Raw genomic sequence first — 16,606 nt, 5'->3', positions numbered from 1 at the left:
GCTCTACAAATATTAATAACATAAAATAACATAAGGTCCCAAGGGCGAGACATATTGCCTATGCCAATGCTTGTTTTGACTGGTGGGACGCTAGGTGTTTTCGTATGAAGCTTTGGTTTGTCTACGGTATCAGTACAATTCCTCGATCTTCTTCAAAATAACTGAGCGCCATCTGCTGGTAGTTATATGGAATATATACCTCCGTAATTAAAAATAAGGTGTCTGCTAAAATGGCGATCTGCATGCCATTGTACGTCAGGCGCACATGGTTTGATTTGACAGTTCGTGGCTATTTACAACTATATTTTACCTAACATTTGCTTCTCCTTTTACCGTGGGTCACGCTTTCTAGGTGTTTAAGTTGTAATAGCTTGGTACATTTTTTTTCCAAAGATGTTATTAACCCCTTAACTGCTGCCGTCGGCCAACGGTCGTCACGTGCACTACCTCCCCAGTGCTGCGCACGACCGTTGGCCGACGGGCCAGCATTCGTTCTCCGAACGTTCAGCACTGGGCGCTGAACGTTCGGAGCTCTGATGAGGTTAACATTTTGTCACAAATTGCAAAACAAACCAGCAATGGTACATCAAGATAAGTGCAGAAGGCGTGGCATTTTAAGAAGACCTTAAAGTGGTGTTTCTACTAACCACCAATCCCCCGCCCGTATCTAAAAGAGACCTAAAGAGGATAAGTACAGCTTCTTCAAATGTAAGGTTGTGAGGAGCCGGTTTATACTGAAGGAAAACATACCACTCATCTGTCCTCTTTGTGCGCAGGTGTTACGTTCCAAGGGAGAAGGTGTTTTGCATTTGGAGAAGTTCCCTAAAATAGAACTCCCAAGATATAAAGAAAGAAAAAAAAAACCTTCCCTCTTCCCCTTCCACCCTATTCAGTACTGGTGGCGGCTACAGCTTGGTACATTTTGAGCAGTTCACTGCTGTGCTGTTCTGGCCTAGCACACCCACACACACACACAGAGCCACTCACACACACACACACACACACACACACACAGAGCCACCCACTCACCATCCCTCCCGCACCAGATTGCTCAAGGTCCCTTCTGCCTCGTATAAGCGATTTATCTTAACTAAGTTATTTTATTTGTATTCTGGGACTTGTAACTGCTTTTCTCATTATACGCCCCAGAATGCAAAGAACAAGACTGGACTGGATGAAAGAGAAATAGAACTAGCTTTTCAAACAAAGACCTGGAGGCTCTCACCCCTGTAAGACCAGTCACCCTGAGCTCCCCTGCAGAGAGGGCCGCTGCGCATGCGCCCACCAACTCTCCACACCTAAGACGTAGCAGCCCTCACCGAGACCAGCCACACACCTTGTTCTACTGCAGCAAGGCCAGTCCACCCACACTGCCTGCCCACTCACATCCTTCCCGGACCAGATCGCTCAAGGCCTATTCTCTGACCCTGCAACTTCGACGCCCTTATTCTTCGCGCCTCGCCAGGTTTGAAGCTCTCTGTAAAGTGGTGGTGGGGGGGGGGGTGGGAACGGAGACACGGACAACGGGGCGGGAACGGAGACACGGACAGCCGGAGGGGGGAGGGGGGGGGGGGAAATGGAGACACGGACAGCGGGGGTGGGGGTGGGGGGAGCGGGCGTGAACGGAGACACGGACAGCGGGAGGGGGGCGGGAACGGAGACACGGACAGCCAACGGAGACACGGACAGCGGGAGGGGGGCAGGATACAACCACTGGGGGCCGGGACGCGGGCGTCTTCAGAGGGGACCGGGAGCGGCAACACTACGTTCATCCCGGCAACAGAGACGTTAGCAATAACGAAAAACATCCGTGAAAAAAAAAAAAGTAAACGCCCACCTCCCAATGACGAACAAAAGGGGCGGGGCTTAAAAAAAGCAAGAAACGCCCACGAATCTGCTCCAGCCCAGAGTGACACACATCTCTTCCAATGGCTAGCCTCCATTTACGAAGCTAGCCAATGGAAGAGAGAGGCGGGTTAAAGCCCCACTGTTGAAGTCATTAAATCTTTTGCTTCGCAGTGCGACGGCAGCCTCGACCTAAAAATCATGGTTCCTAGAGTCATAGTTCACAGTGTAAAACAACACATTCTACTCTCTGTTCAACACTTGTTCTGTCGTTTGAGTCTTTTAGGATGACTGCAGTTCTGGTGATGATAGGGTTGTTTTTCACCCCATTCTATTACTGCTCCCTCAGTGGTCAAGTATACTACTATACAATAAGAAGTTCCAGTACTAGGCAAGTGATCACCCTAGCTCGTGTTGAGAAATATTCAGGTTGTGTCGAACCCTGCTCCATGTCCGTCAGTGGCAGGGGAGTACTGAACCCTGTTCTGTGTGATTTTCCCTCAGTGGTAGGGGAGAATATGAGGTGAAAGAATGCCATTTCTAAAACATATGATGCCATTACAGGGGATAAGTAAGTGGGGTGAAAGTTATCAATTGTTAAAACACTAGATGCCCTTACATGGGATGAGTGTGTGGGTTGAAAGATACTGGATGCTAAAACACTAAATGTGCTTACAGAGGTTAAGTGTATGGGTAAGAAAGATTCTCATTGCTAAAAAAATATGAGGCCCTTTCGTGGGATGAGTATGTGGGTTAAAATATATCTGTTGCAAGTTAAGATTGTATGAATATTGAAAGATTCCTGTGTTTTGTTTCCTTGGCTGTATGAATGGTTGTGTCAGTTGTTTGGTTGTGATACTTACTGGTATAGTTTGGTGGTAGTCATAATTGTGACATGTTTTGTGAAGTCCTTTTTACAACCACCATTTAATGATACTGTAAAATGTGGCACAGTCTGGTGTTTTTACGGTCTGTGTTTTCATTTTGTTTAAGGTGACGGGAATTCCCTTTTTGTTTCGAAAGGAGGGGAGATGTGGGGTATCCTGCTTGTCAGATTACCCAATGATGTTGTGGAATACCAGAGTTAAGAGGGGGCCCTGGAGGGCGGTTGAGTCAGTCAGACATGGGCTGAGCATCGAACTGCATATGCACCTATTTGGGTCATTTATATATCCATTCAATTTACCATAAACCCGCTCATAATCCACTGGCATGGACTGCACATTACTATATTCCAATGTGCAACACAAATGGTAGGGTGTTCACTAGTAGGCGTGTTCTCTTAAATAATACAGTATGGATTGCCCTATCCTGTCTGTAGAGCGAAGGTGTGCTGCAACTTATTTATATAGCGAGTGCTCCATCCCCACGATATAGTTGGATTGTTTCCTCTCCAAGACATAAAAGGATTGATCTTTCCAGGTACTTAAGCAAGGAATTATCTGCTAAAGGGAAAGCGTGGTATATTCTGTCCTGCCAGCAGAGTAGGATTTCCTCTCTCCTGGTGCTAAATTTGAGTGTTGCTCCAAACTCTAGTTTTTTTTGCTTGTACATTAAGAAGTTCTTTTCAGGCAGTATAATGAAGAGTTTGGTCTTGGTGGTGGAAAGGGAGGTTTAACCTGGTGAAATAGCAGGGGTCTGCTAAATATGGTAAGGTGGGATTCTCATTCAGTTCCATACGGAGGTTTTCGCCACCACACCAGGAATGTGGGATGTTCCCTCGTGGTAACAAAAAAGAAGTGGGTTCACCATAGTAGGGTTGCAGCAGGTACTTACTTATTTGCTGGCAGTATACCACGGTTGGAGAGGTTATCACTTAGTGGCCTAGTAAGGGTGGGGTGGTTATCTTATGGTGATATAGCATGGGGTGGTACAGAGAATGATTATCATTTGGTGGGATAGCATGAGCTGTCTTGGTGGAGTGGTTCTCTGTAGGTGGGACGGAAGGGGGGGGCTATGCCCCCTGCAATACTACTAGAAGGATTAATTCGCGGAAAAGGGGGGGGGGGTCTCACCTGGTGTCATACCAGTGGCATTCTATCCTAAAGACATGGGTTTTTCTTCTAGAGATTTCGCAAAACCTGGGCAGTTTTCTCCCATAGGTATAGCAGGATGATGTGGACAGGGCTATTCTTTCCTAGTGGTAAAGCAATAGTCCTCTCCTGAAGTGTGGTATTCGCTATCCACGTACTAAAGATTAGTAGTACCAGTGCTTTAAATGGGCCGGTACTCACAGGTACTGATTAGGGGCAATTCTTATTTTTATCACTTTGAGTATCGGCACTTCTCTACTGCCGAGTAGATTACCGCTACTCATTAAAAGATAGGCGCAGCTAATCTACTGTAAAATTTCAGGTACCATTTCTTTGCAGCATCACTTAGTAACATGTGCTGATGCATGATAGTATTTCGCAAAAATATTCATAATGGAAATTCAGTGTGATCAATTTCAATAAGATTATGGGAAACAAAAATAAACAAGCATTGGCAAAGCCAGAAAAACCCCCACCCCTCCCCCTCCCCCCAAAAAAGGATAGGCGCATTGCTGCTAGCTGGAACCTGTTTCTAACAGTCAAAACACTTCTGTAGCCCTGAGCAGAGTCCCCACTGAACTATTCACTGTGGGCTCATTTGCATGATATCTGGGCGTTCACCATTATGCTGTTTTGAAAGGAATTGAGGCAGCCCAGTGACAGTGCAATTGAGAAAGCCATGGGAGGTAAGGAGGTTAAAATGACTTTAATCCGACCCGATTGTTTTGTGCGAGGGTCTGCTTATGTGTGTCTGTTACCTGTGCATGTTTTCATGTGAGAAAAAAGGAGGAAATCGAAGACACTATTGGGGGATGGGGAATTTTAAAGGAAACGTGTGGAATGATTTGTGTGTGCACATCTGTTTGTTTCTGCGTGTGTCTGCATGCTCGAGAATATATAGTATTGTACCGAGTAACAGCAAATAACAGTATTTAAGCTGCAAATATTACAAAACAAGGAAATGTTAAAACATCACTGCCTTTGTATTTTGTTTTAACGATTTAACCTATTTTGTTCATAGAAACCATTTCTCAGGTGTTTTGGTATGTGCTACAACTAGTACAGAAGTCATTAAGTATGTCATGTCTTGCCTTTTGCCACGCCCCATAGCCCCGTCCAATCATCACATTTAAATGAGTATCTGCACCATTTTTCCTCATTAAAAGCACTGAATAGTACTGTAAGAGTTTGATAGCCATCCATTTCCCTGACCCGGGCCAGGTGCCCCTGTGGTATTGGTAGCTGGTTAATGGCCAGACTAACAGTGGCAGAAACGGGCAGAGGCCATTATACTGATATGGAGAGGAGAGCTAAATTGAGGGAGGCAGCCGTAAAGAAGTACATAAGGCAACCTGGTGGTGACAATGTACCGTTTCACTTGCTTCTGTCACACTCCTAGCTCTATTTCACTTAACATTCCGGGATTTAATTAGTCATACTAGAAGTTTGGACATAAAACTCCCAGCAACAGGAGTGCTATTGGCCCGCCCTGTTAGAACTAAAAAAATAGAATTAATGGATCACACGTAAGTACTAACAGAATACTGGTAGGATAAGAATCCATTTAAAATGAAGAAAGGGGAGACACAAGACAGACTGAAACACACACTGGCAAATCATGAAGTATTGGAATTACCGTCTTCTTGCAGTCGCCGCTGACTTTGAGGGCGTAGGATGACTTAGCCATAATGCAGGAGTTACAAGCGCACCTCTCTTACAGTCGTCTCCCTGGCTGCTGTCTCTTCCTGTCCTAACTCCCCCCCTTCTTTCTCAACAGTCCAGCTTCTTTTACTTTCCCTTTCGGCCTCCCAAGCCATTGGTGCAGAGCCCTCAGGGGCAGTCCCTGGGTGCTCGGCTGGGTGGTGCCTCTCTCTCTATCCTCATACCGCGGGTGTCTGGCACGCCCGCTGCTCGACCGGCACAGGTGTCCTGGGCGTGGCAAGGGCTGTTTGTACGGTGGGGGGTTTCCAGGCTGCCGAGAAGTCACGCGGTGTCTACAGTCCTTCATGGAGACGCGTTTGGGGAGCGTTGAGTTCTTTAGTAGCCACTCTTGCAGTTTCTCCTCCCGCTCTGTGGGCGGCGCTGTAACAACCTCGACTGACACCTCTACCCTCAGCCTCTCTCACTAGCTGGTCCAGTAGTTTCGGAGAGAGGGGGCCGGAGTCCTGGAGCTGTCCCTGGGCAGGTGAGCGCACTGTGGCCGAGTCAACCGTCGAAGAGGCTGCCGGGAGGGAGGCGCGCGGGTGATCTCTATCACGGGGTTGCAACGGTTTAGGGTGGGGGTGCCCATTGCGGAAGTTGGTTTTCAAGCTTTCTGAAACTAATGTAGCTTAACGTTGTGTCTTTATTCAGGCTGCTTTCAGAGAGTGGTTATAGGATAGACAGGATGTTGGAATTAAATATGATAAAGAAAAGGAGAGACGTAAATGGGAGAGAGAGTAAAAGCGAAGGGCAGGCGAAAGTCCGGCAAAGGGTTCTATGGCTAGGGCACAGATGAAGGGTTGAGTCCGGGGTATGAGTGGGATAGAAGTGGAGGCGGCTGGTGACTGTCCACATGACTGTTAATGAAACATGCCTCAAAATGAAGGGGAGGGGCATTTTCAGCTGTTCCCGGAAATGGAAACCGAAAGTAACTCGCACAAAATGAAGGGGGTGACATTTTCAGATATTCCCGGAAATAAAAACCGAAAGTAACTCACGAGCCTAACATCCGCCGGCCCGACATTGGACAGACCACCCCCCAGGATAATGGGGCATAGATTTGAAGATTTAGCAGCAGAAAAATAGAAAATTTGCGACATTAATGCTGCACTTTTTTAACTTTAATTATATCTTTTCAGCCTTAAATCATGGAAACTGTTTTAGCAGCGTATTCAAATTTGAAATAGACATGGTTAAAGTGTCTGAAAGTGTTTTTTTGCCTCATTCTCCTGTAAGGTAACATTCTGGATCATAGGTTAAGCCAAGCATAGTAGCCCAGGGTTGCTAGTCATCCTGTTATCTGTGGCACTGTGCTGACTTGGGGCTAGCGGTTCCAAGCCTCTGAGGTAAGGAGGTGGCATGTGGACGCTTGATGCATGTAGAGCACGTCTGCAGACTCCTCGGAGGGAAGCCTGGCATCGGACGTGGGTGATTGAAGGTGGTAGTGTGGCAGATGGAAGGGACCTTTGACTTGGGCATGTTTACAGACTTTACGTAGGGCAGCTTGTCATAGGGCATGGGCAGTTGATGGTTGCAGTAGGGGGTAGGTGGAACTGTCACTGGAAGGGACCCTTGACTTGTAAATGTTATGGTTTTGATATAGTGCTTACTACCCTGACAAAGCGTCAAGGCTCTTTTCGGTGAGTAGCACGCTACTCCGGAACCCTAAAATGATTAGTGGTGAGTTAGTATAGGGAAATGCAAAATTAATTTGAGCTGTGGACATGTGAGTCTGTTAGTTGGATTGAAAAGGATAGTGGAGGAATAGAGGGAATGGTCTAAAAAGTGTTTATTTGGAGATCATAGCAGTAGGAAGAGGTTGGGATGAGTAAAAGAGGTAGATTCCGCTTGCTTCTATCAATTAGCGCTGGGACGCTCACGGGCAGCCAAGCGCTCTATAAATCTTTAAATTCTATATTAAGATTCTAGAGGGGGAAGAGTTTCTAGACTTTGATTACGGAGAAAGATGAGGTATCGGATGAGTCTAGGAGGGATACATGAGGGAAGTGTTTAGAAAGGCTTGCTTATATGCAATTAATATGTGTATTGTAGTTCTTGAAAGTAAGCTCAGCACAACACATTACCTGGAGAACTTGAAAAACAGTTGTTTTGTTATGGTGAAATACACCAAAGCTCCTAGTAACTTTTGCCTATATAACTCCTCTTGCAAATGTGCCATCCTTAACTGATCACATTCTACCTCTCCAAACTCCTGCCACAAGAGAAAATTTGTGCCAAATAAACATCATGCCTCTAAATATTATATGGCATTCTGTAAGGGCGCACATGATTAGCAGTTCTCATTTAAAAATGGGACCCCCCCCCCCCCAAAAAAAGTACAATAGAATGTGAAAGAAAGATAGACAGCCACCTTTTTAAAAAAAAGTCTAATATCCTGATTGAACAGATTTAATATTACAATTAGAGCAAATGTTACCCTTCAAAAAGCAATCAATCAAGAAATGTGTAAAGCGCAGTCGTTGATCCAGCACCTGAGGTTGTAGGCGGTGGTGTTGGTGGGGTCGGCGGGTGGGCTTCGGGCAAGGGTGGTGTTTAGCTGGTCATCGTTGATTTTGCTCCTGCTGCGGTGGGTGATCTGTTGAGTGCGGTGGTGGGTTTCCAGAAGGTGAAGTGGATGCATCGATGGTCCGTCCAGTGGAGTTCAATGGTGTGGCTAAAGGAGACGTGGGGGCTTGCGGAAAAGATAGGGTCAAGCGTGTGGCCGGCGGAGTGGGTGGGTGATGAACTGTCTGAGACTGAGGTTGTCAATCAGGGTGGTGGAGTTGGTGGCGGTGTTGTTCTCGAGGTGGAAGTTCAGATCTCCGAGGAGGATGTAGTCTGTGGCGGCATGGGCGTGTGTGCTGGCTAAGTTGGCGATGGAGTCGCTGAACTGAGGCCAGGGTCGGGGTCTGTAGACGAGAGTTCCTCTGAGAGTGGTGTTGGGATTAGTGTGGATCTGGAAGTGCAGGTGTTCGGCGGTGCTGGTCGAGACCCTGAGGGTGTTCTTGTGAATGATGGCGATTCCACCCCCTACTCCGTTGGTGCGGTCCATGCGGGTGATCTTGTAGCCGTCCGGGATGGCTATGGTGGTGCAGAGGAGACGTTCATCCATGTCTCTGTCAGGAAGGTGACGTCCGGGGAGGATGTGTCGAGCAGGTCCCAGAGTTCGACGATGTGTTTGCGTGCGGAGCGGGTGTTCAGTAGTATGCATCTGAGGTGGTTGCGTCCTGTCTCGGTGGGCGGTTGGGCGGCTCGGAGGCTGGTGAAGCTGAAGCTCCGGCAGGAGAAAGGGTCCTTTGGTGTTCTTTGGGGAGGCCAGGAAGCTGGTGTGCTGTCGTCCGGTGTTGAGTGCGTGGAGGATTCAGGCAGTGTAGTGGAGGAGTTCGGTGTCATGTCCACGGAGACCAGGGGGTCTGGCGCTGGGCGCGGTCCAGACGCAGACTGGCACAGACGGGCTTGCCCTAGGCGCGCCCACTGCGCCACCGTGCAGCGGCCGCCATATGAGGGGAGGTGGGAGGGAGGAGCAGCTGGAAGGCGGGAGCGGGGCGGCGAATGGGCGAGCAGGAGGCGGGGCCGCAGGGGACTCAGCAGCAGGAAAACGAGAGGGTAGAGCGGGCGGAGGATACAGAAGGCAGAAAACAGGCACAATAACACTACAATAGTATAAACAAGCATTTACAATGCAATGGTTTTGCCTTTGTTCAAGTTAGAGCTATTGGCATTGCTCTTGACATTATTTTTATTTATGTTTTTTTTAACATAAATAAATGGCATTGTCATTTACAATGCCAATAGCTTAATCTCTCGCAAATGCCACACACACACACCCACAGAGAGCCCCCCCACACACACACACAGCGCCCCCCCACACAACCACACAGCGCCCTCCACACATACACCCACACAGAGCCCCCCCCACACAGAGCAGAAGTATGCTACATTTAATGCGAGTCAAGAAAGATAATGCAAGTCAAAAATTGCCAACATGATGAATTACTTGATAAGTCACATTGGTTTGTCTTAAACTTGGATTCTACGGTCAGGAATGTTAAGACTTCCTGTTATGGGAGCTTTCCTCAATCACAGATACATTGAATCAGAATCCTCTATCTTTTACCACTGACTCACATGTGCAGATGATTCCCAAGAGGTTCTTTTGGATCAAGGTCCAAGTGATAGGAGAAGAACGCAAAATGACATGAACACCATAACCACAATTTCTCGCAATGTTTCCATGCTTGTAAGATGCAAATACTTTTCTTCTTCTCCAGGTATATTGTGCTTTGGTAGGGAGAAGAAAATGTAATCCAACCACCATCACTTAAGAGTTCTCTTGTTTATCCCCCAGACTGACCTAGATTTACGTACATAGATCTCGTTCAACGAACGACAGATGTTATTCTGCCAAATAAACATGTATACTGAATCCATGCAAGGTGGAAATGCTGACATCACTTGTGTTAACGCGCAGCCCGCTTCCCTCCAAACGTGAATAATGGTGTACACGAAACAGATATCTTAGGTACAATCACGATAGTCTTTCCCTCCCTGGTAAACTCTAACTACAACATGGAGAAGAAAATGCGCATTAGCAGGGTTGTTATGAATATGCTAGTCGACTCTGGAAACAAAAACTATAAACGATTAGGCAACAATAAAAAAAAAATGTGCATCCATTGAAGACAAGATGGGGTGCCAGGGGTTGCCTCTAACGTGCACGGCAGTCAGTTTGTAGACGGCAGCACATCTGCTCCGATCATTCAAGTCACAACAGGTGAAGAGCGGTTAAAAACTGCAAACCTGTTCACACTCCTAACCACAATGAAAGCGAAGACAGGTTTGTTTTATTAGCTGTCTCGGAGCTTTTGATCACAATGCTGCTGTTATTTAGCGATTATATAGCGCACAAACAAAAAGAAACCTGTTCAGCATCGAAGGACTTTCGATAGCCTGGGCACTAGGGAATGAATATTGATAATCCTCACAAGCAATAGTTCCAGGGTTTCTAAGCACAGGGTCAATGGTTTTTAGCATCTATACAGCAAACAGCCTGCTATGCTTTCGTTGGTCCAGGTGCCGCAGAAGGGGCATCAAGCTGAATGAGGCATGGAGACTGTCACGCCCGCCTTCTCCTCCCCACCCCGCCACGAATGATCCATTTTATGGAGTAATCGATATCTAGCGCTTGCTCGCCCTAGGAGTAAATAATCTGCGTCTTCGGACAGTGCTGCTAATTTAGGGTTTCACGTCAGAACCGATCTCTAAAACAACAGCGGGGCATCCCGTGTTTAGGAATGTAATCCTGGCTGAGAAAACGAAACCCCACCTCAGATGATCCGTGGGACCCTAGAGGTCAACAGCTCTGTCAAAGAATGAATGCACTCCCATAAAGATTCCTGTGCAACCCGTGCCTCAAAACAACTGCACTACCGTTTGCAGAGGTACCTGTCTGCATCAGTGACTGCAACCCTGACATGGTGAGTCCTATCCTACCCAAGTGAGTGCAATGTGGTTTGAGGCAGCGAGTCTGGCTGAGTCACTACAGCCCTGTACGAGAGGCTGCAATCCTCCCCCGGTTACTGTAATAACGCCCCATGGTTCAAACAAGAAGCAGCTAGAGATGCTCACGAGTAACAGGAGCAAGGATCCCTCAAGCTGGCCAGAGAAAAGAGGCATACACACGCACTGCATGGTACACAAAATCTATAGATAGAACAAACCAGGCAGCAAGCACGCTCAAAAACTTTGAACAAATGTAACACTAGGAAAGCGATTTGGAGACTTTCAGGAAGATATGGTTCTGACTGCGGCCCTGCCTGGATGAGGATAGTCCTGTCGGAGTGACTTGAATCAGCCTCACTGACGGCAATCCTATTCCACAGTCATCGACCCTACAACCAGGCAGCAAGCACGCTCAAAAACTTTGAACAAATGTAACACTAGGAAAGCGATTTGGAGACTTTCAGGAAGATATGGTTCTGACTGCGGCCCTGCCTGGATGAGGATAGTCCTGTCGGAGTGACTTGAATCAGCCTCACTGACGGCAATCCTATTCCACAGTCATCGACCCTACTTGCGCGCAGCAATACTACCAGAGTGGTAGCAATTTTGTGAGAGTAGCAGTAGAGTTACCACAATCTTGTTACTGAGTGTGATCCTGATTCAGGGGGCGCAGTTCTGCCAAAGTGACAGTAATCTTGTATTAATCCTGAGTTAATAAGTGATATCCAGAGAAACTGCAGTCTGTCTTGTTAACGTGAAAACATACCTGCTTTAGTGCCCGAAGTTCTAGTTTAACTTTAGTACAGAAAACAAAGCGAACGCACTTTTTTGTCAGTGGCAGCAAACCCCCTTAGTTACTATAATTCTGCTTGAATGCAATCGTGTCAATGTCAGCGAACCTGCCTTAGTGTGTACAATCCTTCTTCAATGACTGCAACCACGTCCTGATTAGTGCATTCCTATGTTCGGAACCGCTATCTTGCTCCAGTGACAACAAACCTGCATTAAACACATTAGTGACAGCACCTGTGCCTGTCTGAGTAGAATACTGCTGCTGCCCGGGCGGGGTCTAATTACAACACCGCTGGCCAACTGCTGAGAGCAGCACTCAGGGAGAACCGACCCCCACCGCTGGAAATGCCAGGACAGCCCTCGATCCGCTCACAGGCTGCAGCACGAGGTTTCACCAGTCTCGAGCTGGCGAGAACGTGACTAGAAGAGGTGGGGGCAGAGGCCAGCTGGGGCCGCCCTACCTCCACTCCCGCCCATGTGCCGCTCTCCGGCACCAACAGCAGCCGCACGGAGCCCTCCCCAGCCCTTCAGACTCACCGGGCTCTCTTGGGCGGGCTCCTCCGGGCGGCGGCCTCTCTGCTGGGCGGCGGCTCGGCGGCGGGTCTCCTCCTCATAATGAAGCACCGCCTTCTCCTTCCGCCGTCGTCCTCCCGAGTGGAGCCGCCAGGCTCCCGATCCACTTCTCCTCCGGGGCGCCGGGAGCCCCCAGCAGCGGCGACGCGACCTCTCCTCTTCCCCGGTCTCCCTCTGGGCACGGGAGACCGGCAACTCCCGCAAAGGCTTCCCCCAGGCAGGGGGAAGCGGAACAACACGTCCTCCCGGCCCCGCCCACAACCAGGCGGCGGGCCGGACCTCTGCTTCCGGGGAACAGCCAATGGCTGCGCGGCAACTCTCCCTGGGCCACCCAATGGCAGCGCGGCCCTCCTGACGAGCCCACTGGCTCTGGTCGCGCTGTCGAAGCCACGGCGGCGGTTTCAGCGATTGAAAGAATGGGGAAAGGGTTTCCCAATACTAAGGACTAGTGGACTCGCCATAAATCCTCATTAGTGCGCAAGAGGGCAAAGTGGTAGGATGCAGTAGTGCCGGCAATGCCGGACCAGACACGGGGGCGTTCCCGGCGTCCCGTGACGTCGGCAAAAGCCAAAGAATGTCGGGAACGCCCCCGTGTCTGGTCCGGCATTGACGGACAGGCCCCTCGTCCAATGGCAAGGCTCCGTTTACGGAGCCAGCCAATCAACGACGAGGGCCGAACCAAAGCACCCTACGGTTCTCAACAGGATTTCGCCTGCGCGGAAAAGCTGCGCAGAGCGCAGCTTCCGCTAGGCAAAACCTAAAAATGAATAAGGCGAAATACAATTTAGTACACTAGAGAAGCACAATCACAACAGGGCTAACAATGAAATAAAGGGCAGAGCCGCCGCAAGAGCTTACGGCCTACCACTGGCCACCAGGGATGAGGCATAGGTGGTAGCCTGCGGGTGGAGGAGGGCCTCAAACTTCACCACTTCAGCAAGCTGCAGCAGCAGGGGACACAGACACCACAGGTGGCGCTGTGCGGCACAGGGAGCGAACTTCCTACAACAGGGTCAAGGGTCGCGTACACACTGCTGATTTATCACACACAAATCAACAGAATAAATAGAACCATGGCAAGCAAAATAATATAACCACTGCATTTAACCTTGAATTGTGGCAAAATTACAATTACTTTGCTGGTCTGTACACAATTGACAAGGCCATGCACAAACTCAAATTTAAAACGCAAATACTGCCCTGGAAATCAGAAACTCCTTAAAATTTCAAAATAGAAAGATGGATTTCCACGCTGATAAGTCATATGCAGGAAGGAGATAAACCACTTTCCCTGGAAAAGTTGATATTTTGACTGAAGCCTTGCTTACTCCCTTTCTAAAATCACTTAACATAATTCTCCCTCTTCTGCCCCATAATCTCCCTCCTAAATGTGTACCCATCCATCCTTTAGTCCCACAGCTTTATCTCTAAAATGACTCGTAAAGTTACTCGCGTGTATTTTGGTACCTACTTGAGGTCTCTGCCCATATCAACTAATTGAAACTCAATTTTATTATCGCCCTTTGAAGGATGAAAGCGTGAGTTGGAACAGCTCACAGTAAAATCTGGCCACATATGACTTTTTTTCTCCTGTACTGACCAAACCTGTAACCTGCTCAGCCCCAGCATACACATCGGAAGTCGAGAGTAAGGTCAGACTGCCACGATCCAAGAGGAAGCAGTTCTGACTACACTCTGTTTTACACGTTTTACGACGGTGTTTGTATCAACTTTGAAAACATGCTTTGCATGCAGAAGAGAAGCTTTCTTGGACGCCAGTGGCTTGGATTGTTGATGTGATGCATTTGTTTTACCTACGCTGGCTGTGCTGTAGCTTTAACAGCTATCATGGTATGTCAGGAGACTGATGTATAGATTTAAGTGCAGAAATACTTGCACATTACTGGACCCGAGGACCTAATTGAAACAGGAATAAGTGGATTTACAGGTGAGTCACACTTTGCACCGAAGGGAGATCCACCTGCCTCAGAGATGTGTGCAGGCTGCTTCAATCGATCTTTGGGTCTGACTCGCCTTTCATCTTTTTAATTGTGCATGTTAAATACAGCGCTGTATAGCTATAAGACTGATGCGAGTGCTATACTGAAAGCACATTGTTGGATGTGATTTCTGTAATGCAGCAATACAAAAATGTGTGAATGAATGAATTTATTTGTGCGGTTAATCAAAACCATTTACAAAACGCATCCTATTTCTAAAAAAAAAAAGCCAGAGAAAAACCACTTTTAGAAATGTAAAACAATAAATATTCAAAAAATATTAAAAACACCATTTGTTTTTGTTTATAAAAATAAGACAGAAATTTGAAAAAAACCTGTTGTGGGCAAAGCAAGTAAAACGTTCAGTATTGTCCAAGTTTCCACAACGCGGGCCCAGCTTTCTACGGAACTCCAGAGGGTGCTCCTGACTCGGCCTGTGGTGAGTTGCCCTTCAATAGTGTGCGAGTATGGTAAACAAATTTCCAAAGCTCGCCATGTGCTTTACAATGTCCAAAGTATAAAGTTGTTGGACTGCCTCTTTTGCTGTACGGGTGCCCAGTTGAAGGAGGATTAGTCTAAGATAAGTTCTACGAGCTGGATGCGGGGCTGGACAGCAAAATAGAATGTGGGCCAAAATTCTCGATTGTAATTGCAGAAGCGGCACTCCCTAATACTTGGCCTTGGGTTCGTAGTTGGATATAGTTCTTTTAAAGGAAGTGGGTGTAATCGGGCAGCTAAGATCCTGTGTAAGGCTGGCCTCCCCACAGCCTGCCTAAGGTGGAGTTTCTGGCTGGACTGTGTTTGTGGGAGACTTTGGGTCTCATGAAAGCCTCTTGCTGCCAGGGATTCCATATCCAAAAGGCGAGAGCGTTGCTGCAATTGCTTTTTTATTGTTGCCTTGATGATAGCATAGTTGGTTAAACTGGGGTCCAAATTCTCTGTGGCAAGCTGCAGAAGATCTTTGGCTAAGGAAAGACAGGCAGACCATGGATTGCTGGTTTGTAGGAAATAGATTTTAAAACCGCCTTCATAGAGTTTATATTGGCTGCCGTTGTTAAGAAAAAGTATTTTGAGAGAGTCGCCAGTTCCTCTAGTATTTGTTGATTGAGGTAAAATTCCAAACGGATGAAGGGTTTTCTGGTGCAAGTTGATAGAGGAATATCTTTTTGTAGGCAGTGCAATGTATTTTTTCCTGGTCTTGCACAAATTTCCCTTGAAATGCCTGTTGCGCGTAATTGAGGGATGGTAAAAGTTTGGCTCTCAGGACTCTTTGTATGGCCATTGTTGTAGGGCTATCCAGAGTCGCGTATAATTTGCAAAGGGCATAGTAACCATTTTCCCCTTCTGCTACAGTTTGTGGAGGTGCGCCTTTTTGCATACCGATTCGCTGATCCAAACCCCGAGGTAGTTGTAAGATTTGACACTGACCAGAGTCAGCATGCCCAACTGCCATTTTGCCACCTTTTTTTCCGGGTAATGGCCAAAAATTACTATTTTGGACTTTGTTGAATTATCGCCCCGGCTTGTTCTGAGCATTGTAAACTGAAAGGGCCGTAAGCGCTTTTTGAAGCCCTATTTTGGTGTGGTCAAAAAGAACCAGATCATCGGGGTACTGCAGCAGCTGTATCTTTGTGAGGCCAATCCTGGGCGTGGCTAGTGAGGCTCCATGCAGTGCTTGGCCCATATCCGCAGTATACAAATTAAAGAGCATCGCGGCCAGGAAGCATCCCTGCTTTAGCCCCCGGTCCGTGGTAATTTTCCCTGTGGCGAACTGACTGGTGAGTTTGACCCATACCCAGGTATGCGAGTATAGTGATTTAATGTCTTGTAATAAGGGGGAACTGATGTTCGAGCGAGCCAGTTTCTGCCAAAGGATGGATCGGTCTACACCATCGAAGGCCGCGGAGTAGTCGATGAAGCAGGCAAAAAGAGGTGGGGTGCAATGGGGCACTGCTTGCTGGGCTAGATACGACAGGGCAACAATGTGTGCTGAGAGCCCAGGGCCTCCACTCTCTAGATTGATGTTTAGTATTGCCCAGGTTGCAATGGCCAAACTCATACAAGTTTAAGCTCTCAGACCTGGTGTCAGGGCACCCCCGCCCCTTTGTATATGCCCCCACTCACAGGAGAAAGTCTAGTTGGAGCCAGGAGCTGTCCAGG

General features: G+C 47.8%; 2 protein-coding genes across 4 annotated transcripts in view; one reads left to right on the top strand and one right to left on the bottom strand.

Annotated features, from left to right (window-relative positions):
* PSME2 (proteasome activator subunit 2) overlaps window positions 1–5,630 on the bottom strand; it is a 103,342-nt gene extending 97,712 nt beyond the window's left edge. Inside the window, exon 1 of the mRNA XM_086923749.1 lies at window positions 5,515–5,630. Coding sequence (XP_086779875.1) covers window positions 5,515–5,565 — 51 coding nt within the window. The 5' untranslated portion in view covers window positions 5,566–5,630. The remainder of the gene's footprint in view (window positions 1–5,514) is intronic.
* Window positions 5,631–5,699: 69 nt separating this feature from the next.
* Window positions 5,700–16,606, top strand: part of RNF31 (ring finger protein 31) — a 628,898-nt gene continuing 617,991 nt past the window's right edge. For 2 of the 3 annotated variants that reach the window (XM_086923745.1, XM_086923748.1), the window contains exon 1: window positions 5,700–6,063. The gene's annotated coding sequence lies outside the window, so the exon portion shown is untranslated. Of the gene's footprint in view, window positions 6,090–16,606 lie in introns of all 3 variants that reach the window. The other variant, XM_086923746.1, reaches the window with a different exon arrangement.

The sequence above is a fragment of the Lissotriton vulgaris genome, chromosome 5 (assembly GCF_964263255.1).
Source record: "Lissotriton vulgaris chromosome 5, aLisVul1.2, whole genome shotgun sequence".
Taxonomy (NCBI): Eukaryota; Metazoa; Chordata; class Amphibia; order Caudata; family Salamandridae; genus Lissotriton; species Lissotriton vulgaris.
The sequence above is the reverse complement of the archived record's forward strand: the minus strand, read 5'-3'. Positions and strand labels throughout refer to the sequence as shown.